We start from the raw sequence: 25,557 nt of genomic DNA, 5'->3' as shown, positions 1-25,557 counted from the left end.
GTGCCTAGCGTTGGCTAGCAACTGATGCCATTCTTTGCATTGCCGTTAGAAATGTGTGTAACTAGGGAAAGAGGAAGGGGTTGTTGCGTTTACTGTTGTGAAAAGCAGTTTTTTGGTTTTGTGAGGAAAAGAGAGAGTGATGGATGGAAGACAGGGGGGTTGGGGAAGGCCTAAGCTGAACACCCTGGCTGGTAATATATGCAGCCCTATTGTGGTGAATCAATGCACCGCGCAATAATGGGGGGCAAGGAGGGGCACAAGGCTGTAGGGGAGCTATGACGAGATGTCTTCTGCCTCATGGTGTGCCCCAAACGCTAAGAAGCACCCACTCAGCTTCTTAGCGTTCTCTCAACTCTTGTTATTTTTGAGGAGCTGACAAGAGACAAGAGCCCAAGGACAGACAAGAAGACTCAATAATAATTTTGTTACACAGACAGAAATGCTGTGAGACTGTGCAGTTTCCTCCTCTGACAGGTTGTGGTAATAGTCTACGAGGTCATATGAAGTGGTGTGGTGTTTTGTACATATATGCGTGGTGTTCTGCACATACAGGATTGCAACGTCTCTGCTGAAAGCTGTGGTGTCTGAACAAAATATAAAGAGAAAAAGTCTACCATGATGAACTAAGGTAAGAACATTTTTTATTTTTTGCAGAAAGCGAATCTTTGAGCAAAGTTTGTAGTTGCTAATTAATAAAAAAAAATGAATCATACGCTCTTTTTACACTAAAGTCTTGGTGAACAAAATTGTTTGCACTTTCCTATGTAGTTGACATTGCATTGTGATGAAAATGATATGAACCTAAGGTCTATACACTTTACTTACAAGCCTCTTGTGTTAAAGGGCAATCTAAGCAGAAGTGGTTGAGCATGTACCTAAGGTGAATTACACTACACAAGTTCTACCTATTAGGAATGTGAAACAATAAACATTTTATTAATAGTCAGTGTATAAGTTTTAGATATTGCATCACTCCTGCAGAATGAGTGAAAGGAAGAGTAATTGTGCTCTCAATTTAAGAGACCACGCCAATCAATTAAAACTGCTTTGCTGAATGGGGGCTGGCAGAGTAGAAGGAGCCGTTGTTTATAGGCCTCATGCTTTGTTTCTTTCTACCCTCTGTGAAAGCACAGACTATGAGAACAAAAACCATGTATTGTATCTGAATAAAGATGACAAAGAACAATAGTAGCCTCTGTACAGACAAGGCTGACAAAAATGTGAGAGGAGGTTAAGGGGGGTGCGGGGTAAAGGAGTGGGTGATGACAGAAAAAGACACATGGATGACAAGCACAAACACCAACTGATCAAATTTGGACAAAACATCACTGAACAATTAGGAGTTGGATCAATGCATGGATCCATCCGTTTAGCAAGCAGAAAATACTTTGACTCCTTATTTAAGAACTCATTTGGTAACAATTGTTCAGTTCAGCTAAATGTTACATGCGGTACTTTGTAGTTTGGCTTTTTTGAAGTACTTCTTGTTTGTATCTTCATGGTTGAATGCACTTATTGGAAGTGGCTTTGGATAAAAGCCCCATCTAAGTGTAATGTAATGTGATGTTATGTAAGTGACAATGTATAATATGACAGATGGTGCTCGTAATGCTGAAACCATAGGCATTTTAGCATGTTTTCGCTTATTGTTTTGGTTTTCCAGTCCATAACTTCACGGTTTCTGTTCACATTTACCGTTCAGCAGCAGCAGATAGCTGTTTTCAGCAACAACAAAAAAGGGTCTGGGATAAGCTGACTGCTCAGCACTGGTAGAAACGGTGAACAGACAAAGATAGCTGGTGAACATAATTAAGCATCTAGAAGCTAAGGAGCAAGGAGTTGATATTAAAATAGAGTAATAGAGAAAATAGAGAAATATGAGTTAATGTTGGACTTACATTTTTCAGTTGTCCAGTGACACAACTCCAAATTAGTACTCTCTCTGTATGTGAACATGGCAGTTGTTTGTCACCATATCAAAACAATGTATTTTGTAATGATTTAAAAGATGTGTTTGTTAGGTCAATAATTAGCCAAATCTTAGCCATTACATTCAAATGTAAAAGTTGGCCTATGCCATCGGCCATGCCTATTGAATGCCATCAAATTGGATACGATAGTGTATTTTGTATTGCAACTGACTATGAAACATAGAGTTTGTATTTCATCCAGGTAGGATATGACCTACTCACCCCATCTCCGGAGCATGACATCACCGGGCAGGGGAAGAATTTGGGAAGTGAGTGGAAAGCAGATGCACTGGTTTATTCTCGCTTACCTTCTCTTCCTGGCTTTACCCTGCATGGGCTTCCTCCCCAACTTTTGGTCTCGAGTGTTAACGCTGTCCTGGAACTCACACACACACCAGTACATCACAGAGCGGGCTATTGTCAATGTCACCCTGGAGACTCTGAGGATCAACCAGAAACACCAGGGAAACCATGCAGAGGAACAGGTGAGCTGATGTCAGGATATTGGCTTTACATCCAGTATGATATAACTTTCTACTATTACACAAAAGGGTTAATGAGAGCTTTATTGTATTAAAACCCAAACCATTTCAAAGAAGTCACACTTGCTCTTCTTCTGTCTTCATATTACATTGTGATAGCTGAGCACTACATCTCATTTGAATGATGATAAAGTCCAGCCTGTATCCCTCCCAGACCAAACTTGGCCGTGGCTTCTGGAAATCTGTGGGAGAGGTGGTGAAGTACAATGCGGACATGGACTTCCTGAGCTACACCAAGTCCGACCCGGTGTACCACTTTGATTCAGAGCGTGTGGACAGCGCCATGGGGATGTTACGGCAGATCTGGGCTCAGACTCTGCTCTCGGTATGGGCCAAAGAGTACCAAAGTGCTCGTCGCAGCTTGGGCCAGCTATTTCACTCCCTGCAGGTAAACAGCAGCACTGTTAAGGAAGTTCATACATGGAAGTTCATACCATGCTTCCAGTTGTTGGCCTGTTGTGGGGCCACAAAGGATAATTATTGGCAATAAACTAACCTCAAGGGACACCACATGTGATATCAACTCTGATGCTCAAATTAGGAACGTTTAGCCCACCATGGTAATAAAGGCTGCATTTACTTCTTGTTTTACAATTGTTTTACAATTTGAGCACAATCGTCTTAACACACTTATAAATACACACATAACAAAAGCGGTTTTAAATGCAGAAGTGTTAAGAATTCTCTAAAAGACGTGTTCTTCGATTTCTGGAGGAAGGAGGAGAGGCTGGGGTCGAATTGAAAGTTAAGCAAAAGGTTTAATGAAACATCACGATGAAAACAACAGTCAAAACACAAACAAACATAAAACATAAAACACTGCAGCTGACAGCGGACTGATCTCATGCTTCTCCTTGCGGAGTTACAAAAGAACAGTCATGTGACATGACAAACAATACGCTGTAAACAGCGGACTTCAACGTGCTTCCCCTGTCGGGGTCACAGATTGAAGTGCCGAAATCACCTCAGTTTCCGAATTATATTCCTGTGGAATTGTGGGTCTCTGATTAAGGACACACCTCTGATTTTAGGTTTACCCCAGGTCACAGACAAAGGTTGTTTCACATGGTAGTGCCGATTCTGTTCAAGTTTACAGAGTTTCATTTCCTTTTTTCTAATCACGTCTGGCCCTGCAGGGAGTGGCTCCCCAAAACCAGAAACAATAGTTACCTTTCCTGTGGGGACAATGAGTCTTCTTCATATGCTAAATGTCAGACATGACCTGATTAATTCTTTAGAAGCTAGGTTTTGGGTGAGGCAGTCAAATGCTGATTAGTGTAGTTACTTGATTAAATTTAGCTGCAGACCCCATTAAACATTGTTTTCCAAACATAGCCTGGCTTTAACTTTTTTAAACCTCAACAGAAGGAAATCAGTTTGTAACATGCAGCTCACGATGTTTACAGCTGACAACACTTTTCTTGACAAAATATTGTTGGGACAGGATAAAAAACACTAGTGGGGATTTTGAAAATGTGGCTTTTCTCATTCACGTTTGCGTGGATACAAATTTGTATGTATGTTGCAATGACTGAAATGTTGCAATGAAAATTCAGTTTTGGCATCAGTGTGCGCTGGCAAAAATGTAATGCTTTGTCTTTCAAATGTCTGTTATGCCAGGACTTCTACAGCCACAGTAACTGGGTTGAGATGGACCAGCGCTTCATTTACCTCCACCTGCTGCAGCCAGAGGAGCCAGCCATCCCTGTTGCTGAAGGTAATTCTTCAATTCTTCTTCTGTGATTACACTAGCACATTAAAAAGGTTCATCCCATTAAAAAGGGATCCCAGGGCTAAGAGAGGATTCAGTATCATGGGTTATTGACCATTTAGCAGAATATTATGATGGTATTATTTAGGATATCTTAAATAAGTTACTAAGGGTTCCTACACGTTTCATGTGATTGCATACCAGATTGTGTACTGTTATTAATATTGTGGTATCCAACCATATTCCTCAGTCCTAAGGGACACATGGGCTTTTCCAATTGTGCTCCTAATCAAAATATAAGAACAAAGAATTTGATTAGTACCACATTTGGAGTCATTTGTTCTTGTACAGTTTTCTTTCTATTCTCGGCTTCTCGACATGGGCTTTTTACTGTGGTCCAGGCAATTTTATCTGTCGCAGTATATCATGATTATCAACATCAACACAGATGATGGCCTTGACAAATGTAGTAGTTTGTTTTGCCTCTGGATGCTTGTTAGAGTAATGGCCTTGTCCTACATTTTCACACAGGCCAGGCAGGCTGAGGTCAAGCTAAGCTAATTAGATTAGAGCTCAGTTGAAGGGCAGTTAGAACAGGCAGCAATCTGACTGGTTCTACAACCACACAGTTAACAATGTAGACATTCTGGCTACAAAACGGTGGAAACTATGACTATATAAATACTGTGGATGTTAATGACCGGTGGAAAACAGGTATGCAAGCAGGTGGCTTATGGAGGGTGGAGAACACTGAAAGCAACTTGTGGAAAAGTGAGGGATGGTCTCAAAGTTCAAGACCTGTAGTCTAATCTGTAATGTATATTTACCTTGTAAATGAGCAATATCCTTCAAATGTTGATGACCCAAATCAATTTGCACATAAGCTCAAAATAAATGCCATTCTGAGTTAGAGCTGCAAGAATGATTTTATTAAGTAGTAGTCACTCAACAGAAAATTAATCAGCAACTATTTTCATAATCAATTAATTGTCTCAGCCATTTTTTAAGTAAAAATGCACACATTCTCCAGCTTCTCAAATGTAAAAATATCTGAATGCCACGCTCACCATTTCTTATACTAAACGATTAATTGATTAATTGAGAAAAAAAATCTGCAGATTCATCGATAATGAAAATGAAAATAATTATTAGTTGCAGCCCAAATCGGGTGCCCTAAAGGCAAGTGAGAGAAAAGAAGTCTGGTGATCAATTTTTTGAGTCTGTTCTAAATTGTTTTTCTCTCCTGTGCTGATGACTTAAGAACAGGTGGGAAAAAAAGTTTGGACCAGATAATCTTTCTAAATTCTTTAAAAGAAAATGTCATCAGTGAAACAGGTAGAAAAAAAAATGAGTGTGAAGATTTCAAAACTTTCATTTTCGAGGGATTTGTGTCAATGTGAGGCAGAAAGGAGAAAGTCCTAATTAAATTAAATTAAGTTTAAATCATCACACATACACACCTCTGTAACCCACACACACCCTACGCCACTGACTTTACTGATTTCCACATTCCATTCTTGTCCATAACCTGAAGAGTGATGGGAAGTCAATCTCATGAATACATTCAAACCACATTTTATTTCAGTCCCTCTTGGGCTAAAAAAATGTGTCACATTGTGAACTTGATGTTTAAGAAAATGCCTTTAATCACCAAACCTAAACATAAAATAACAGCAAAGTATTTGTGTTTCCACTGCCGTAATGATTTGGAGCTTTATTGGGCCTCACAAACAATACTAGACTGACCCCTCTTCCTTTCTGTCCACAGAAGACACTCCTACCTGTATGGAGTGCTTCAGCATCACCTGTCGAAACAACCTCCTGCCAAGAATGACAACCAGACAGAAAGACACCCAGCTGCTCACTACTGGCTACTTCAGCACTTCTCCTACAAAACCTCAAGGTAAGTCAGAGAAAACCTCAGCCACCAACAGCTGCAGTTCTGCCAAAAAAGCAAAGGAATAAGTACAATGAATTAAAAAGCTTATTTTTTCCCGTTGAATGCTTTAATGTTTTTATGCTTTTCAAAATCACTCTATAAAGAATTAAAGCTACTGACTGTTTCTTTTTCAGGCAAATGTAGTCATGGAGGTATTCTGGACAGTAGTCGCCATAAGGGGGCCAAAGGGGGCATCAACAAGGACAGTACCTCACCTCTCTTCTCCCCTCACCATTATCTCCATGAGGAAGCTGCCAATTTGGCGACTGAAGCCACTCTGAGTGTATTGAGAGACCTCAGAGACACTGTGGGCCATAAAACCTTTCTCAGGTAGGTTTTGACAACTGTTTTATAGGCAATTGTATTTCCCCCATTCAGTTTACCTTAATTGGTTAATTTGTTGTATTTAACCCTGGAGTTATTCAGTTAAGCAACATAACATATTATTTTACAGTTTTCAGCTGTTGAGTGTATGAAGTATGTCTTTATTTACTTCTAAACTTCCTTCGACAGGCTCTTCAGTGTGAAGCAGGTCCCTGCATTGGTGTTTGTCATGGACACTACAGGCAGCATGTTTGAGGAGATCACTGCGGCTCGCTTCAGGGCCCACTCCATCATCCAGAGCCGAGCCAGCAGCCCTGGGCAGCCTGGCACCTTTCTACTTGTGCCCTTCCATGACCCAGGTGATGGTATAACATTACCGTAAAGACAAGACAAACTTCTCATCTAAATCTCAGCAAAAGTTAGCAAATAAGTGTATTTCCAAAATGTTGAACTATTCCAGGGCGCCTTGGTAGCTCACCTCGTTAAGCGTGCACCCCACGTACCAAGGCTCAGTCCTTACCACAGTGGCCAGGGTTCAACTCCAACATGCGGTGGCCCTTTGCTCGTCGTCCCCCTCTCTCTCCCTACTTTCTTGTCTACAGCTGTCCTATCAATTAAAAAAAGCTCAAAAAATAATCAATAAGGCCCTCTCACTCTCACTCGTCTTAGCAATTAAATTAAGCTTCAACTCTTCACTCTACACTTCAATAGTTCAATGTGATGGTTACCATTCTTATAGATCTCCTGTTATTTCTGCTTAAAGAGCTATCTATCACTTCTATCTTCTGTACTCTGCAGAGGTAGGACCAGTGTATGAGACCGATGACCCAAACCAGTTTATGCAGTACATGGAGAGCCTGATGGCGCTGGGAGGAGGAGATGAACCAGAGATGTGCCTCTCTGCTATTCAGGTAAATTTAGATGTTCCTTCTTGTGAACACATGTACACTATGAGAATTACAAGCACACATGAAGAGCTAATTTTGTTGTGTGTTTTTGTTTTTTTAGCTGGCGCTCACTCACAGTCCACCACTGTCAGAGATCTTTGTATTCACTGATGCCTCCCCTAAAGACGCCCACTTGTTTGATGTGGTGAAGGCCCTCGCACTTGAGAAACAGAGCAAGGTGAGGTTTGATTATTTTAGATAATTCCTCTCTAATAAAAGCTACAATATCTTCAGTGTTTCACACATGCAGTTGAAATTTATGGGGACATTTTCTGATTTTCAGCTTGAAAGCCTAAATATAAATAAAACACATTTGAATGTAACAACTCACACCAAATGTTTCTCCTGATGACAATTGAAATAATTCATGACAGTTCAACTGATTACTAAATTAAGAAGAAGTTAACTACATTTTGCAGATACTACTTGACTTAATGAGCGCATTCATCTTGTGTCTTACATACTGTGCATTTATTGTGGACAGAAACTGCAACAGCAAAGGAACTGCAATGAAACCTATATGTATATGTATGTATGTATGTATGTATATATACTTAGCTCAAACATTGGTCATGTTATGTGTTGATTTTCCCACAGGTGACTTTTCTCCTAACTGAAGACCCAAACTACACATCAGAGAGCAAAAGGAAGAGGAGTAGGAGGAGTAGGAGGAAAAGGAGGAGAAGGAGTAAACCTTTGTCCCCTGATCGTTTCTCTCTCTACTCTTCCCTGTCCTCCCTGTCAGGAGGACTGACAATATTCACCACCAACTCTGACATCCGGGGGGTCTCTACAATATTGGAGGATATTACAGCTGCTGACAAGGTACATCAGCAAGATCCTTTGTTTTGCTGGTCATCAACATGTTAAAGTTTTAGTGCGTAACTTTTTTATATTAATGAACGCCCATTACATACAAAGTTAATTGAGACTATCAGCTCCACACAACTCTCTCTGTATTTCTCAGAATGTTCAGAAATTTATGTTGTTATGTTCACCAGCTAGCTGCCAACTTCAGTATTGATTTTTGATTTGATTTAATACATGTAATAATTAAAAAAATAATAATAATAATAACAGTAAATATATAACAGTCTCAATATACAATAAATCTGGTCCTATCCCTTCTCCATAACTCAAGCAATTAAATCATAATTATCATTTAATCAACTCAAACAGCTAACCCAAAGTTATGTGCAAACCAAATGTCAACCCTGTGTCAATCATACCTGTTGTGCAGGTAGTGTAGGTTTAAGCTTTTGTGCTGAAAACAGCTTTCTGGTGCAGCTTAAAATGAGGTTGAGAGCTGTGATGGAGAAGCAAAACAGTAAACCTGTGGTCTAAAAAAACAACAACAATGAGCTTAAAAACACAAAAATGCTCTATAATGCATTCATTCCTTATCTGTTTGTCTCTTCCAAAGACCCCTTTTACATACAAGTTGCATTTTGTGATCCATTGTAATTATAGAAATACAATAGAAAATTAAGCACATCTTTCTCCTTCCTCCCCAGGTGACCCTCCTCCATGTAGAAAATGACCAAGAGTTGATGTCCTCCCATTCCTTCAGAGTTGACAGCTCAGTAAAAAACGTCACACTACATGTCACTGGCATCCTGACAGAGTGTATCCTTACCAGTCCATCAGGTATGGCAAAGGTATAAGCACTTGATGGAAGCTATATCAAAGCATTAGTTGTTGTTTTTTTTCAACTGCATTTATACTTGCTCTTACAGTCTTACAATACCATTACTCTTCTTTGCACTTGATAAAAAAAACATAATACCAAGTGCTAATCTTCCTCTACTTGTTAGAACAAAGCCAGTCTCTGCTGAGCGAGGAGGGCCCTCTGGCAGAGTTGGAACGCTTTGAGGGTCTGTACCGCATCAGCCTGCTCTCTCCTATACAGCCAGGCCAGTGGAAACTCCAAGCCAAGAATGACGGACACCTCACATTCAATGTGATAGGTAAAAGATAAAGAACACGTTAGACACATTAGTTCTTATTTACCTGCACTTGAACAGAGAAAAGAGGCAACTGTTTGTCTTTTATTCTGCACCCCCAGGTGCCAGCAGTATAGATTTCCTGTATTACTTTGCAACAGTTAACAATGAGACACACCCAGGTCTGGCCAGAGTGGAGGGTAGTCCAGTAGCAGGTAAGAGATTGTGATTTCTTTCCTAATATAATTAGTGATGTATCAGTGACAGTGTACGGTAGCCTACTGTAGGTCTAACAACCAGGAATGTGCCTGCCATTTAGCAAAGCTGCCTTGTTCCTTATTTGATTTCCCAGGTGTTCCTGCCTTTCTGGTGCTGGCTGTGACAGACCTGGCTCCGGATGAGGAGCCATCTTTCAGTCACGTGACGCTGCTGGGAGCTGACAGTGAGAGCCTCCAGCAGGTGACGCTGAACTCGTCCTCCTCTTCATCATCCTATTCTGTAGCGGAGCTGGTGGGATGGGTGGAGGTTATTCCCAGAGTCCCCTTTTGTGTTCGACTAACAGGCCAAGACAGCAGAGGAAACAAGCTGGAGAGGGTTTCCACAGAGATGGTTCAGCCCACTCACGTTCAGATACAGGTAATGCTGAACAAGACATGGGCTGCGTCTTTTAGCTCATTGTTTTGATTTAATGGCCCACTGCTTTACTGTTTCGGTTCAGCCGAATAACAGCCAAACTGCTGATTGTGCTCCATTTTCAGCTAGAGTTAAAATAACTTACCTTTCAAAGATGTCCAAATATGGCTTTTCCTTTACCAGCTTTCCATACAACTTTTTCTGATTTATCCAAATTTACATTGATGTACCTCAAATCAACTGTTCGTTGTTGTGACAATATGTCATAGTTTGTGTGTCTGTCTATCTCTTCAGGTGCTGTCTGTCCCTCGCCTGGTACCCGGTCACAGCACAATGGTGGACTTTGACGTCCTGAACCATGGCCCTGCCCGACTCTTCAGTCTGAGTGCCGATGATGACTGTGGATATCTTCATAAGAAAGGACCTCACAGGTAGAGCAAAAAAATATAAAAGATTAAAGTAGTAATGTAATATAAGAAAAGACAATGTTGTACCTTTTGAGGACTGTTGTACTGAAGTAATAACAGGGAAATGTCTGTCCCTCAGGTTCCATGTTGCCGAACAAGGGTCTTTCCGCGGCCAGGTGGACCTCCTCACTCCTGCCGCAGCTCAGTCAGGAGCTACTGTCACGCTTACACTCACGGTGCACGCTCTTGACTCTCCAGACTCAAATTATGCAGTGGCCTACTTGACTGTTGTCCCCCCGGTGAGCATTGACTAAAAAACTGATACGATATAGTTAATTTGGAGTCTGCTTTTATTGGGATTTTTTTTTTGTACGTACAGATCATTTAATCATCTTAAACTCTGTTTATTGAATTTTCTATGTACAACTGACATCACTTCCTCTTTCTCTTGTAGGATCCTGACACGTCCCCACCATCCTGCTCCGCAGCACGAGTACAGTCTACCTGTATTTCCATTTGTAACGCGTCTAGCTGGAGCGTATCTCTGGTCGTGTCAGACAGGGGGCGCTCTGGGCTCGCTGCCCTCCAGCTACAGAAGGGTGAAGGCATTCTGACTTTATTCCACAGTCACCCACCCACAGAGGACAGCCTGGGAGAGGCCCAGCCCGACCCAGATCAACAACAGGCACACAGGGACAAGACAACCAGTGGAGGCCACCACCATCACCACCGCCACAAAGCCAGATTAGAGAAAGGAGACCCACCTTTGAATGTATCTGAATGGGCACTGAGTTCATCTCAGCCACTGTGGGTGAGGTACACGTCCAGCTGCTGCTCTGCTCAGGCTGAGCTTCTGGTGTGGGACACAGCTGGAAACATGAAACGCTGCCATCTAACATCTGGCCAGCAGAGGCAGCTAAGAGACAGGAGTATAGAAACCAATGGAGCTAGACAGATTACACTCAGAGGCGTCTTTTCCCTGTTGTTGGTTCTGCTGTGGTCTTCTCTGCTTTAGGTTGATGTGATTACAAATGTTTTGCAGGCCAAACTAATCTATGTGTTGATCACTGGATTCCAGATTCTAAAAAAAAATACTTTTTGGACGACAGAGACAAATAAAATGTAGTTTCAAATATTTTTCCCTTATGCAAGGAAGTCTTTCTTAAGTGCTGATTTTGTGTTAACAACTGTGATTTATAAAGATGGTGCACTGAATAAAGAATGAATGATTGTATTATTACTGTCAATAACTTTAGTTATTTACAGATGCAACTTTGCTATAGGCCCAATTCTTGGGCCTATAACATCTGATATAACACAGAAATATATTACTGCCATGGAGGGAAGAATTTGGACAGCACTTGTTCAACAAGGAAATAATACATGTTGGCAAACCTAATGGACCTAATGGACACTAGGTATAAAGCAACTTTGGAAATTGTCATAAAAAGAGATTAACAACCATGCATTTGTGCACAGTGTGACTGTTACAGTCTTACACACATCCACAACATATTTTAATAAATATCTTTATAAACTTTAATAAAAAAAATAATAATTAAAGGGGTTATTATCACCCATGTGGTCAATTTATCAGGTTGGATGTGAGATAAAATGCAGCAGCAGGTAAGAACAGATACAACACAATAAATATAAATGATGATGAAGATATAAAAATCTGAATAATTAAACTACTACTACTTAAATGTGCAAAAATTGGTTTAAGATCACAGTGACGACGAAGTTAGAAAACCTTATGCGAGCCACAGATTTGTTGCTCCTGATGGTCATATTTAAAGCCAGATAAAATATGATTGTATTAGTCACATCCAGTCTTTGCCCTCACAATGAATTTAAAGTGACTTTACAAGATCTTTTTGGGGGGGGGGGCTTTTTTTCCCTTTATTTCAGAGTGACAGTGGATAGACAGGAAAGGTGGGAGAGAGATGGGGGATGACACACAGCAAAGGGCCGCAGGTTGCATGCTCTTAATGGGTGAGCTAGAGGCCACCCCAACTTTACAACATTCTTGTCTTGGAGATAATTCACATTTCCATGGAGGACTAATTAACTGGTCAGGCAGTTGCTCATTACATGAGACAGAATCAGTAGACTAGTGGATATAAAGGCAGAGAAGACATTGGCACAAAGCATGTAGTAGGTTCAGAGGACAATTGGGCTGAGACTGAGCTTTTGGGAATGTTGAATAAAAGATGTGTAACAAAACAAGGTGCTTCGAAGGTGGAGGAGAGAGGCCACTGGGGCAGTAAGGTGGAGTTTCTCCTGGCTGTGGCGGGAAATGTTGTTGGCCTGGGTAACGTGTGGAGGTTTCCCTACCTCTGCTACAAAAATGGAGGGGGTAAGCAAATACAAAGTCCCCTACTTGTTACCCAAAATCTGTAGTACATGTATTTATTGTTGTATACTTTGCAAATGCAGGTGCATTCCTGGTGCCATATCTGGTATTTGTGGTGACATGTGGCATACCCCTGTTCCTGCTGGAGACGACTATAGGCCAGTACACCCAGGAGGGGGGCATCACCTGCTGGAGGAAGCTATGTCCACTGGCAGAAGGTATGCGGTTTAGGACTTTATTGTAGATTGAATATTGACAAGGTGTAGCAGGTAGTTTCTTTATTGGCTCCTTTAGCATTGTGGGAAAGTTTCTTTTTACAGTTAAGGTAGTTCAATGTTTCATTGAGGCAGTAACACATTACCCACTCTACAACTGAATGGAACAAATGTTAACTTAAACACAACAAGACACATTGTTGCCTCCATATCAGAACTCTGTCATGGATGTCAGTACAGGGCAAACATTGACAAGCTAAAATCTGCATGGCCTCTGTGACCCTTATTCCAAGGGGAAAAAAATAAAAATAATATAAATGTAATTAGGGTTGGGCATTGAGAACCGATTCCTACTTGGAATCGTTTCAAAAGTTACTATTCCATCGGAATCTTTTCTTTATTGGAATCGTTTGGAGGATTTGGTTTCAAATCTGATAATGGGTTCCAAATTTAACATGCACAAGTTTTGGTTTCCGTAGCGGCCAGGCACTTGTTGTGTTGCAGCCACGGAGCACAGTAAGCGGTGCTCTAGTCTGGCTTTATTTTACATTGAAAAAAGCCCTGTCAAACTGCAAACCACCATTGAATCAAAATAACCCCGTTTCTACTCCACGACTCAAAGAATCGGAATCAAGAATCGATAAGAACCGGAATTGAAAGTAAGAATCGGAATTGGTTAAAATCGAAATGATGCCCAACCCTAAATGTAATGTATTATATTAAAAACATACCCACTGCCCTTGAAATGTTTCAGTTATGTTGTAGGATGTCTATTTTAAAGTGAAACTCACATCAATTTTACACATAAAAGTCTGTTTATAGGACTTCTGCATGTGTGAAAAAAAAGAAAAAAGTTACGAAGGATTGTTGATGTTTATGAAAATATTAGCTACAAACCTGCAGGTAAAATGTTAAATCAAGTGACACACTTCAAAGTACTGTCTCTTGTCGCTTGTCAAAACATAGCCTGTTTTTTGTCATTTCAATAGTAGTTTGACTAAAAATGAAAGAACATTAAGTTTTTCTTTTTTTAACTTTTTAATAATATATATATATATATATATATATATATATATATATATATATATACAGTGGGGGAAATAAGTATTTGACCCCTTGCTGATTTTGCAGGTTTGCCCACTTACAAAGAATGCAAAAATCTACAATTTTAATCATATGTACATTCTAACAGTGAAAGACAGAATCCCAAAGAAAATTCCAGAAAATCACATCATATGAATTTATTAAAATTGATAACCATCTGATGAGGAAAAACAAGTATTTGACCCCCCGGACAAACAGCAAGTATTCTGGCTCCTACAAGCCAGTTAGTCTTTCTTTAAGACACAGCCCCAATCCGAACCAATTATCTACATCAAATACACCTGCCTCACCTCGTTACCTGTATAAAAGACACCTGTCAACACCCAAACGACCAGCATCCAACATCACCACCATGGGCAAGACCAAAGAGCTTTCTACGGACATCAGGGACAAGATTGTTGATCTGCATAAGGCTGGGATGGGCTACAAGAGAATCGGAAAGCAACTTGGAGAGAAAAGATCAACTGTCGGTGCAGTTATCAGGAAATGGAAGAAGCACCACACCACCGCCAACCTTCCTCGGTCTGGGCCTCCATACAAGATCTTGCCTCGTGGGGTGTCCCTGATCATGCGAACGGTGAGGAATCATCCCAAAACCACAAGGGGGGAACTGATGAATCAACTGAAGGCAGCTGGGACCACAGTTACAAAAGAAACGGTTGGTAACACACTACGCCGTCATGGATTGAAATCCTGCAGCGCACGCAAGGTCCCCCTGCTCAAGAAGAAACATGTGCAGGCCCGCATGAAGTTCGCCATTCACCACCTGGACGACTCAGAAGAGGCCTGGAAGAAGGTGATGTGGTCAGATGAGACCAAAATAGAACTTTTTGGCCTCAACTCAACTCGTCGTGTTTGGAGGGCAAAGAACACCGAGTACAACCCAAAGAACACCATCCCCACCGTCCAAGCATGGTGGTGGCAACATCATGCTTTGGGGTGCTTTTCAGCCTGGGGACGGGACAACTCCATCGTATTGAGGGGAGGATGGACGGGGCCATGTATCATGGAATTCTGGACCGACATCTCCTTCCCTCAGTGAGAGAGCTGAAGATGGGTCGAGGATGGGCGTTTCAGCACGACAACGACCCTAAGCACACCGCCAAAGCAACAAAAGAGTGGCTGAAGAAGAAGCACATCAAGGTTATGGAGTGGCCTAACCAGTCTCCAGACCTGAATCCGATTGAAAATCTTTGGAGGGAGCTTAAAATTCGAGTTGCCAGGCGACAACCTCAGAACCTGAATGATTTGGAGGCTGTCTGCAGGGAGGAGTGGGCCAACATCCCTGCCGAAATGTGCACAAACCTTGTCACCAACTATAAAAACCGTTTGACATCTGTGCTGGCCAATAATGGCTTTTCTACAAAATATTAACATGCTGTTTGTCCAGGGGGTCATATACTTGTTTTTCCTCATCAGATGGTTATCAATTTAAATAAATTCATATGATGTGATTTTCTGGAATTTTCTTTGGGATTCTGTCTTTCACTGTTAGAATGTACATATGATTAAAATTGTAGATTTTTGCATTCTTTGTAAGTGGGCAAACCTGCAAAATCAGCAAGGGGTCAAATACTTATTTCCCCCACTGTATATATATATTTTTTTTTTTTTTTTACATATATTTATATTAAGGCAAAAGTAGTCTTTCAGAGTGAGTAAGCAGTTTTAGTCATTCATTTGGTCAGCCTGACTCTTAGCAATGGATAAATGAAGAAGGTTTTTGTAATGTTTGTCTATAACAGAAATGTGGCCTTGCAGGTATTGGCTATGGTGGGCAGCTGATCCTGCTCTACAGCTGTATGACCTACATCATTATTCTGTCCTGGGCTTTGCTCTATCTGGTGTTCTCCTTCAGCTCACAGCTTCCCTGGGCCAGCTGCAACAATTACTGGAACACAGGTAAAATGGAAACTGTCGTAAGGTGGACTTGGATAACAAAATACTAACATCTGCATACTTTACTGATGTTATAATAGCAACACTTCAGTGACTTTCATGTCAATTAAAGGACATTTAGTTTTCTATTCCATAAAGGTCAAAACCTTCTCCAACTTTGGAAACCTCCCCCTAGTCTCGCATTGCCAGATCTATCTCCATAGTCCTGTGGCCCCTAGAGCCACAGAAGACATACATCTGTTTTGTGATTATAAGTATAATTTGTTTTCTCACTATCCTTTCAGATGACTGCGTAGACTTTTCAACACAAAACAAAACCTTTGAATGGACAGACCAGACGAACTCATCTTCTGCTGCCACAGAGTTCTGGGAGTATGTCGATGATGATGAACAAACAAAGCCTCTAGGTTCTTTTAAATATGCCAATATGAGTCCTAATGAGTCTCAATAAAACATTTGTGTCCATCTTTTTCCCTTCTAGACGACGAGTGCTGGGTATCTCAGGGGGGATTGAGGAAATAGGCAGCATCAGGTGGGAGTTGCTGTTGTGCCTCATTACAATGTGGATCATCTGCTACTTTTGTATCTGGAAAGGGGTCAGGTCTACAGGAAAGGTATTTATACAAGCCATAATACTGTGGTAAAGTGTATACAGTATATTTCTATATGCTTTTAACAACGTTTTTCCCGAGGTGGTGTATTTTACTGCTACCTTCCCCTATGTGATGTTGGTAATTCTTTTGATCCGTGGACTCTCTCTCCCTGGGGCTCTACAAGGAGTACTGTATTATGTTCTGCCTGAACTCTCACGACTCACAGACCCACAGGTAAGAGCTTCATGATATACTGTAACAGTGGAGAGTTGATGGACACATTTTCTAACTGTTGCTTTGTTGGAACAGGTTTGGATGGAGGCTGGGGCTCAGATCTTCTTCTCATACAGTGTGGGTGTGGGCTCTTTAACTGTGCTAGGCAGCTATAACACCTACAACAACAACTGCTATAAGTAAGTATTTGTAGATGTGTGCCTGAGCTTGACGCTCAACTTTTCTGACGGACGCACCAGTGGACAAGAGCTACACAATAACATATTAAAAAATTATCAACTACATGCTATGAATTCATAGAGTATGCACATATTTTTGTGTTTTGTAGAGACTGTCTGTGGCTGTGTTTGCTGAACAGTTGTACCAGTGTGGTGGCTGGTTTTGCAGTCTTCTCTGTACTGGGATTCATGGCTCATGAGCAAGGTGTCCCCATTGCAGAAGTGGCAGAGTCAGGTAATGCAAGCCACCACAGATATTCAGAACTGTGTAACCTCATCTTCCTGTACCCATTTTTAAGTTTTACACCAATATGGCATATTTACAGCCTCAGATTTGTCTTTTTTTTAACTACAATATAAACCCTTAGCCTCAGATGATGATATTTGACATTTTATAACCACATGGCCATCATTATACAGTAGTATGAGATGCATACCTCCTACACTCCCAAGCAAGGCTAGCTAGTCCACGGCCATGGTGGAAAGTAACTGAGTACATATACTTAAAACTTAGGTAGGCTACTTGTTGTACTTTACTTGAGTATATCCATTTGATGTTACTTTATGCTTCTGCTTCATTTCAGAGGGAAATGTTGTAGTTTTTACTCCACTACATTTATTTGACAAGTATAGTTGCCATACTTTACTGATTAACATTTTACATAACTAACAAATGAAGCTTATATTTTTTTAAATAAGAGGTAAAATTCTGTAATATTTCACAAAAAAGAGAAATGTCCAAAAACTGAAAATAGAATTGTGTATTAGAACTTTTCTTTCCCATCTCTCAACCAATAAGATTTATCCTGTGACCCTTTAGAAGGGCTCGAAACCTAGGTTGGGAACCAAGGGACCCAACTAACTGTATTAAAATAAGCTCCTCCTTGACCAGCTACAACTGTAGTATGCTGCTTACACATTGATTACTCAGTATTACCAATCAAATGTCAAGTACAATGCATCAGTTACAGGGGACATTTTACTGAGTACTGTTACTTTTGTTAATGTAAAGTAAAGTACATTTTGCTGAAAATACTTCTGTAATTTCACTAAAATAGGATTTTAAATGCAGGACGTTTTCTGGTAATTGAGTATTTAACATTTTTGTATTGGTAAGTAAAGGTCCCGAGTACTTCTCACACCACTAGTCCACAATGGGTCAAATCTTTGCTGCCATCTTGAGGACAACTATAGACACTACAAGCACATTTACATAACTAGTCTCGCTTTGCCAGACCCTCCTCCAAAGCCAGCTGAAGGAGGAGGGTCTACTCAGCCCCAAGCTAGTGTGCGCGTACTCATACTGTACAAAAACCTACAGCACACACACATTCATTTCACTCATGTCCCCATAGTTAGGCCTTAACTGGGCTCATGTTGCTCACTCTTGTATCTTGTCTCTTCTCTTCCCTACCCAAATATTTACTATTTACCAAGCTACAGTCCCTCAATCCTCAGCAGACACACAGTCTATTCCCTAGAAGTCATTTAGTGCTCATATGAGAAAAATCTCATATGAGGGTACATGATGTACCCTCATAAGAGATTTTTCATATGAGATATCGTACATGTGTACATATTTATTTACATAAACCTATAATCTAACAATATAATAAACGTAGGCCTAATTAAAATTAGGAATTTTAAGATATCAAATATTACATTCATGTTCACTCAGTGTGATTTTGTTCTTGTGGCTTGTGTAAATGGTATTCAGTCTGCTTTTTTTTATTTCAAATATTCCCCTGTTTTGGTTCCACACTAAAAACCATGAAGAAAAACTGTAAATGGTCACAAGAATAAAGCTGCCACCTAGGCCTTATTTTTTTCAGTGACAACACTGATTGTTGTTCACATGTTTATGAATGACATTTCCACTGCATTGCCATCTGAATGTATATCACTTTTACTTCACAAAGTCATTGATGCAAAATTGAAAAAAAAAAAAAAAAAAAAGAAAAGACAGATAGTAGACAGTGACAAGTCTAGCATTGGTGTTTTCCAGGTCCAGGCTTGGCATTCATTGCATACCCACAGGCTGTAGCCATGATGCCTCTTCCCCAACTGTGGTCCATCTGTTTCTTTGTCATGCTCATTCTCTTGGGTCTGGACACACAAGTAAGATGTCCTATTGATGAACTCTTTGTGGAAGAACAATTTCACATATGGATATGTACTTATTCTGTCTCGTCTTTTCTCTGTACAGTTTGTTGCTATGGAGGTGGTGATGACATCCATCATAGATTTGTTTTCCACAGTAATGCGCAGGGCAGGCCGGCGGGAAGGCCTTCTCCTCCTCTTCTGCCTCACATGCTTCTTCTCTCAGCTGGTCATGATCACTGAGGTCAGTATTTTGTGTTACATTTCTTTTTTACTAATCCATAATGACTGGGTATATATAACAAAATCTCTCTCTCTCTCTCTCTCTCTCTCTCTCTCTCTCTCTCTCTCTCTCTCTCTCTATATATTTATATATATATATAATATATGTTTATCATTTCTTGTTTATCAACAAGATGCTTTCAGCTTAAGACATTTCAATTATTACAACATATAAGTTGATATATATTAATAATGTGATAAAAAAAAGTGGCAGGAATAGGCTTCCGTGCATCTGAGGTTGACATATAAAGTAAAATAAATAAACCCATGTCCAAAAATGTCTTTGCTGTTGTTTCCAGGGAGGAATGTATGTGTTCCAGATGTTTGACTACTACGCCTGTAATGGAGCCTGCATCCTCTTTCTCTGTGTGTTTGAAACCCTGGCACTGGGATGGGTATTTGGTAAGTATGCCATTTTTAAATGGGCACTCCAGCAATTTCATATTTGATCTAAATAAATTCGGGCGACTCACAAAGGACATATTAAAAGAAAAAGAAAAAGGAAAAAAACTGAATCAATGCAGCAGATACTGAGATATCTTGACTTTAGTCCCTTGTGTTCTAAAAAGTTCTGGTTTGTACATTTCCCCATAATGCTTCAAAAACCTGATAGCATAATTTAGGTTATTTTCTTAGACTTGACAAAGCTTGTCTAGGACCACAACAGATATATAACTGTTTTCATGGGCTGAGTAGTATCCCTAACTACTAGTAAACTGACCATTTATGTATACAAATGAATGAAGACATGTATGCTGGGTAACTAGGGCTTCAGTACATTAGCCAACTGGCTAACACAGGCGCATTTACAGAAATGTTGATTAATGTGCATTGTCCTAATCAAAATAAATAAACCTTAAATTACATCTTCATTCACATACATCTAGTCTGATCTGTTCATTATACAGGCCTAATGATCATATAAACTCTTCTCCTATAAAGGGGCAGAGCGGATATTTGGCATTATCAAGGACATGACAGGTGTGCACGCCAACCCGTTCTTTAAAATCTGCTGGCTTTACCTCACACCACTGGTCTCGCTGGTGAGTCGGCTGTCAATATTTCATACTGAATAATCCCACAGTTTTGGCCCTTATCCTCATGAACACCTGAACGTCTTTGCACTTTACTGTATACATTTCTATACCGAAATGCCCAGACAAATACTGAATCTCTCTTTTATTGTTTTCTCAGGGCTCTTTTATATGTTCTTTAGTTGAGTACCAGCCTCTGACCTTTAACCGCTGGTATGTGTACCCAACCTGGGCATACGTGTTGGGCTGGCTACTGGCCCTCTCCTCTATTCTGCTAGTGCCAGGATGGGCGCTGTATAAACTGGGAACTGGGCCTGGGAACCTCACTCAGGTGGCTAAACTGCGTAATTGATTGTGATTATTAATTCAACAAATTTCATGGTGTATGTTATATAATGAGTGCATTGATTATGCGCCAATTAAAAGTGAAAGCGCATGCATCTAGGTAGCTCACCTGGTAGAGTGCGCACCCATATATAAAGGAGGAGGAGGAGGTTACTCCTCGACGCAGCAGCTGCAGGTTCGACTCTGACCTGCAGCCCTTTGCTGCATGTTGTTCCCCCTCTCTCTTCCCCTTTATGTCTTCAGCTGTCCTATGAAAATAAAGGAAAAAGAGCAATTTACTTTATGTCTGTAGTCAAACAGATTTTTCCATATACTCGTACCCTTCAAGAAGCCCGGCAAAATGACTCAAGCTTCCTATGAAATGCCAAAAAGATATACAGACAAGTCCCGTCTCATATTTCATCTACAAGATGAGTTGTAGTTTTTAGTTTTATTATTACGATTATTATTATTTTTATTATGATGTTGGAGTGAGGGTCTAAAAAAGTGTGAAATGTTTAGGTTTAATAATCAAAGAATAATGTTGATTTCCAGAGTACAAACAACATTCTCCTTAGTTTGTGCCAAAATAAAGAATCTAACTGCCAACATGCAGTATTAGTGATATTGATTATTTCATGAGCTGTTTCAACACTGCAATGATGCAATTAACACTATAATGCAACCACCTCAAAATAATGTGATAGAGCTCTTGTTTTACATATTTACTTACTACAAATTATTGATGAATATTTCTTTCAATTTCTTAGCGTTTCCATCATCTGTGCCGACCTGACCCTGACTGCTCACCGACCCAAAAGAGAGAAACTGAGCTGCAACACATTGAAGGGGGAAATCTGCAACATCTGTTGATATGAAACATTAAATGATGCTAAACTCTTTGTTCCTGCATCATATTTTACAACAATTACGATTGGGCACTAAGCGGGTTGGTTATTGATTGTGATATTACTTCCTTTGCTTCTCTTAAGTTTAGAATCCAAAGGTCAAAGACACGCAAACCTTGTCTTATTGACTTTAGCTATTTCATGCTGGCTTTCACTGCTAGTGTTGAGGAAATAATTCTCAGAGCAGCTTCCTCCTGTGAATGTCCCAGGCTGAATAAAACTGAACAAAATGTGTTTAACATACTGAAAACACCTTTTCAAAGTGATATTTTTGCAGTGATTTTTAATTTGAATTAAAAAAAAGATGACTATTTTAACTAATCTATCGCCAAGTCTAAAATAAATGACTGATAACTGTACAAAATGCTGTTGTTATTTCAAGGGATCCTAGAATCCTAGAATTTTAATTAGTTACACTTTACTTGAAGGTATCTACATAAGAGTGACATGGCACTGTCATGAACGTGTCGTAAACATTATAAACAAGTCATGAACGATTATGACATAACGCTCCTTTTAGTAAGTGTCACTTGGTTTTTGTCATGACAAGTTATGGTTAGGGTTAGGGATCATGTGTCATGACGGTGTCATGTATTCATGACACCGTCATGTCACTCTTATGTAGATACCTTCAAGCACAGTGTTACCTTTTAATTTTATTATAATTTCTTGTCATAACAAAATCACACCTTTGTTTCAAAAAGATAACTACAATTACCACCTTGTGGTTGTACGCCATTGCCAACCAGTCAAGTTGCAGTTTACATCCATGTCTGTTCACTTATATACGTAATGCAGACTTTGAGACAATTTAAAAGGTATTAAGTGTATTTCTTGGAGAAACATTGATGCTTCAAACACATCTTCAACCCAGCAGCACAGAAGATCTAGACAGTCACCACAGTTTCAAGGTGGACACCCAAGATTAGTGTCATCAATTCAGAATCCAACCAAATGTGAAACATGGTCACAATCTCCCCTTCTGTTTCTGAGTTATGGTGTTGAATTATGGCCAGAAAAGTTGTAAGTGTTGTCACAGTGAAGTTGACTTTTGGGATATGAAATGTAATCACTTAATCATTATATAATTTGTGTTAAATGTTCTCACAATTAGCATAGGAATTCTTTAATTATGGCCAAAAATGCATTTCGTGAGGTGACCGTTGACCTCACAAATCTAATTCATCCTTGAGTCCAAGTCAACATTTGTGCCAAATTTAAAAAAAGATTTGTCAAGCAGTCCTGAGATATGAGTTTTCTCTGTCACCATGGAGCTCAATGGAAAAAAGAAAACTGGTAAGGAAACTATTTTCATGGTTTTCAGGAGCAGGAAACAGTCAAGCACATGGACTTCTCACATGTGCATCACAACCTTGATGAGTCTTCAGTTTCCATGGTAGCAGCTGGATTAATTAAAGGCCATGTGAACTCATTGGAGAAACATATGATAATATGTGAAAAGATTTGAAAAGATTCATATGACACACAGACAAAGTCTACTCTTCATATATTGCTTTATTTAAATACCTTAAAATTATATAGCATACACTGTATAAAAAAACACTATAAATTTCAGAAATCTGTGACTTGCTGGCAGTGATGTCTGTCATATGCACAAGCACAGAGAAATATATGACAAATCATACACATACCACATGCTTATGACCACTTAGGCATCATATTTTTATACTTAAACTCTCTCAAACTCACAATTAAACTTTGCTCTATCTCTGACTAAAACAGATGACTACATAAACACCAAGAATTAGAGGCTTGATGCAAAAAACCCAGAATATCATTAAAGTAAAAATGGACAACAAAGCTGCTGCATGAGAGGAAACTAAATGATTAAACTAATTATTATATTGGAGATGCTGTGTTGAATTCATAGCATGTGTTTGAATTCCTACGCTATTATAAGATGTGTGCTGTATTTGTAAAATGAATATATGATAACTTGTGTACCCTGGTAATGCAAAAAGTAAAAGTGAAAAAGAGTTTTTAAGGCTTTGTTGAAGAGCATTTGGATAGAAGTCCTTGCAGCAGTCCAGTTTAGTGCAGTTTGTGATGTTACAGGGAGATTTTCTGTGCCGCACTGAGTGACCAGTTGTGCCTCAACTGCTACGAGTTTGCTTAAAGTGACATTTTCCTGGGAGCCTTTAGGATCAGCTGTAAAATTTTGAAGGCACCCATCTTGTTCATCACCTTGTTTGGGGACTACTGGGTCCCTCTCTCTCTAGTACAGCAGGTTATAAGAAACCATTTTCTCAACATTTATCCACCAGGAAATGGATTTATTCATCTTTTCCCTGAATGAAGTTGGTCTGGCGAGACAGCGAAACAACCATCACTGAAGTACATATACTGTCCATCCATCCATCCATCCATCTTTCCCTTATGCCGGGTCGCTGGGGGGAGCAGCTCCACAGGGGACCCCAAACTTCCCTTTCCCGAGCAACATTAACCAGCTCCGACTGGGGATCCCGAGACGTTCCCAGGCCAGGTTGGAGATATAATCCCTCCACCTAGTCCTGGGTCTTATAAAGCCTCCTCCCAGCTGGACGTGCCTGGAACACCTCCCTGGGAGGCGCCCAGGGGCATCCTTACCAGATGCCCGAACCACCTCAACTGGCTCCTTTGAATTAATGGCAGCGGCTCTACTCCGAGCTCCTCACGGATGACTGAGCTTCTCACCCTATCTCTAAGGGAGACGCCAGCCACCCTCCTGAGGAAACCCAAAACTTGTACCCTGCATCGTTTGTACGGTCATGACCCAGCCTTCATGACCATAGGTGAGGTAGGATTGAAAACTGACCGGTAGATCGAGAGCTTTGCCTTCTGGCTCAGCTCTCTTTTCGTCCTGGCCGTGCGATAGATTGAATGCAATACCGGTTGCGCCTATTCTCCGACCAATCTCCCGCTCCATTGTCCCCTAACTCCATGAACAAAACCCCAAGGTACTTGAACTCCTTCACTTGGGGTAAGGACTCATTCCCTACCTGGAGAAGGCATTCCATCACACTAAGGCAGTGCAGATTGTGCTAACCGGTAGAACTGTCAGGAAGCATAAAGGTGACGTTCTCTGAAGATTTATCTCCGCCCTTGAGCTCCCTACCTTGTTCTGAGTTTGGGTCAGGTAGAGTAGAGAGAAGGCGAGACGGCGGCACCTCGGAGCTCTCAGCAGCTCGTGGCCCATTGGCTTTACCTGTGGAAATACTCACTGGTTGACTGGCAGAATCTGGATGACACAGGATTTGTACATTTTGCAGGATTTTAAGGCTGGGGTAGCTGCCAGACTCAGCCATGGCTCGGTGCAGATGTTGCCAGGCTGTGATGCCGCTCGGGCTGCCACTGGGATTGCTGGCAGCCTGGTACAGTAGCTCTGTGTGCTGGCGGAGCTGGGCAATGTTCCACTCGGTGGCGTTACTCTGGCGCAGCAGTTCCTGCGTGCGCAGTGTAATGTCCAGCAGACCTGATTGTCTGAGGATTTCTTCTGTGTTGAGGAACGCCGGTGGCGAGTACTGGCGGTGCTGTTTCTTGGAAGATCTCTGGTTGTGAGGATGGAGGATGTAGTGTACAGACCAGACCCAGATGGGGAGGTTTGGCTCAAGGGGACAGTAGTAGGACTGGAGGACGATTGACTATCTCTGGTTGAAGAGGAACACGGCAGCTCAGATGTTAAGACTGCTAATTTGGGTTGCTTATAAAGGTGCTGCTCAGGTAGACTCCTGGTCACAGGTGTGTCATCACTCTTGTGTTCTGTGCACACCCTCTTGCTCAGGTTCTGGGATTCATCATTACATGAAAATGTATCAAGTGGCTTCTTGCTGGGGTGAGGTGCAATGTGTGGGTAGGAGTTGAGAATCGGCAGGTA

The 25,557-nt window shown here is 40.7% G+C and overlaps 2 protein-coding genes across 2 annotated transcripts; both read left to right on the top strand.

The window, feature by feature from the left end:
* Positions 1–2,263: 2,263 nt before the first annotated feature.
* Positions 2,264–6,188, top strand: vwa7 (von Willebrand factor A domain containing 7). The gene is made up of 4 exons (XM_028573994.1): positions 2,264–2,455; positions 2,667–2,900; positions 4,133–4,229; positions 5,992–6,188. The coding sequence occupies exons 1-4, from the start codon at positions 2,303–2,305 to the stop codon at positions 6,186–6,188; spliced, it is 681 nt and encodes a 226-aa protein (XP_028429795.1). The 5' UTR covers positions 2,264–2,302.
* Positions 6,189–15,878: 9,690 nt separating this feature from the next.
* LOC114552900 (sodium- and chloride-dependent GABA transporter 2) lies at positions 15,879–21,653 on the top strand. The gene is made up of 12 exons (XM_028573993.1): positions 15,879–15,993; positions 16,275–16,362; positions 16,472–16,604; positions 16,683–16,817; positions 16,893–16,996; positions 17,146–17,270; positions 19,041–19,153; positions 19,242–19,379; positions 19,717–19,819; positions 20,360–20,460; positions 20,612–20,782; positions 21,546–21,653. Exons 1-12 carry the CDS (start codon positions 15,894–15,896, stop codon positions 21,651–21,653), a joined length of 1,419 nt encoding a protein of 472 aa, XP_028429794.1. The 5' UTR covers positions 15,879–15,893.
* The last annotated feature ends 3,904 nt before the right edge of the window (positions 21,654–25,557 follow it).

The sequence above is a fragment of the Perca flavescens genome, chromosome 3 (genome assembly GCF_004354835.1).
Source record: "Perca flavescens isolate YP-PL-M2 chromosome 3, PFLA_1.0, whole genome shotgun sequence".
Lineage (NCBI taxonomy): Eukaryota > Metazoa > Chordata > Actinopteri > Perciformes > Percidae > Perca > Perca flavescens.
This window is presented reverse-complemented; position numbering and strand designations above follow the sequence as displayed.

Coding starts and splice junctions, on each gene's coding strand:
- vwa7 (XM_028573994.1), top strand. CDS start 2,303: ATGGGCTTCCTCCCCAACTTTTGGTCTCGAGTGTTAACGCTGTCCTGG. Junction 2,456..2,666: donor GAAACCATGCAGAGGAACAG/GTGAGCTGATGT, acceptor TATCCCTCCCAG/ACCAAACTTGGCCGTGGCTT. Junction 2,901..4,132: donor AGCTATTTCACTCCCTGCAG/GTAAACAGCAGC, acceptor CTGTTATGCCAG/GACTTCTACAGCCACAGTAA.
- LOC114552900 (XM_028573993.1), top strand. CDS start 15,894: ATGACCTACATCATTATTCTGTCCTGGGCTTTGCTCTATCTGGTGTTC. Junction 20,461..20,611: donor TCACACCACTGGTCTCGCTG/GTGAGTCGGCTG, acceptor TTGTTTTCTCAG/GGCTCTTTTATATGTTCTTT. Junction 20,783..21,545: donor GGCCTGGGAACCTCACTCAG/GTGGCTAAACTG, acceptor TCAATTTCTTAG/CGTTTCCATCATCTGTGCCG.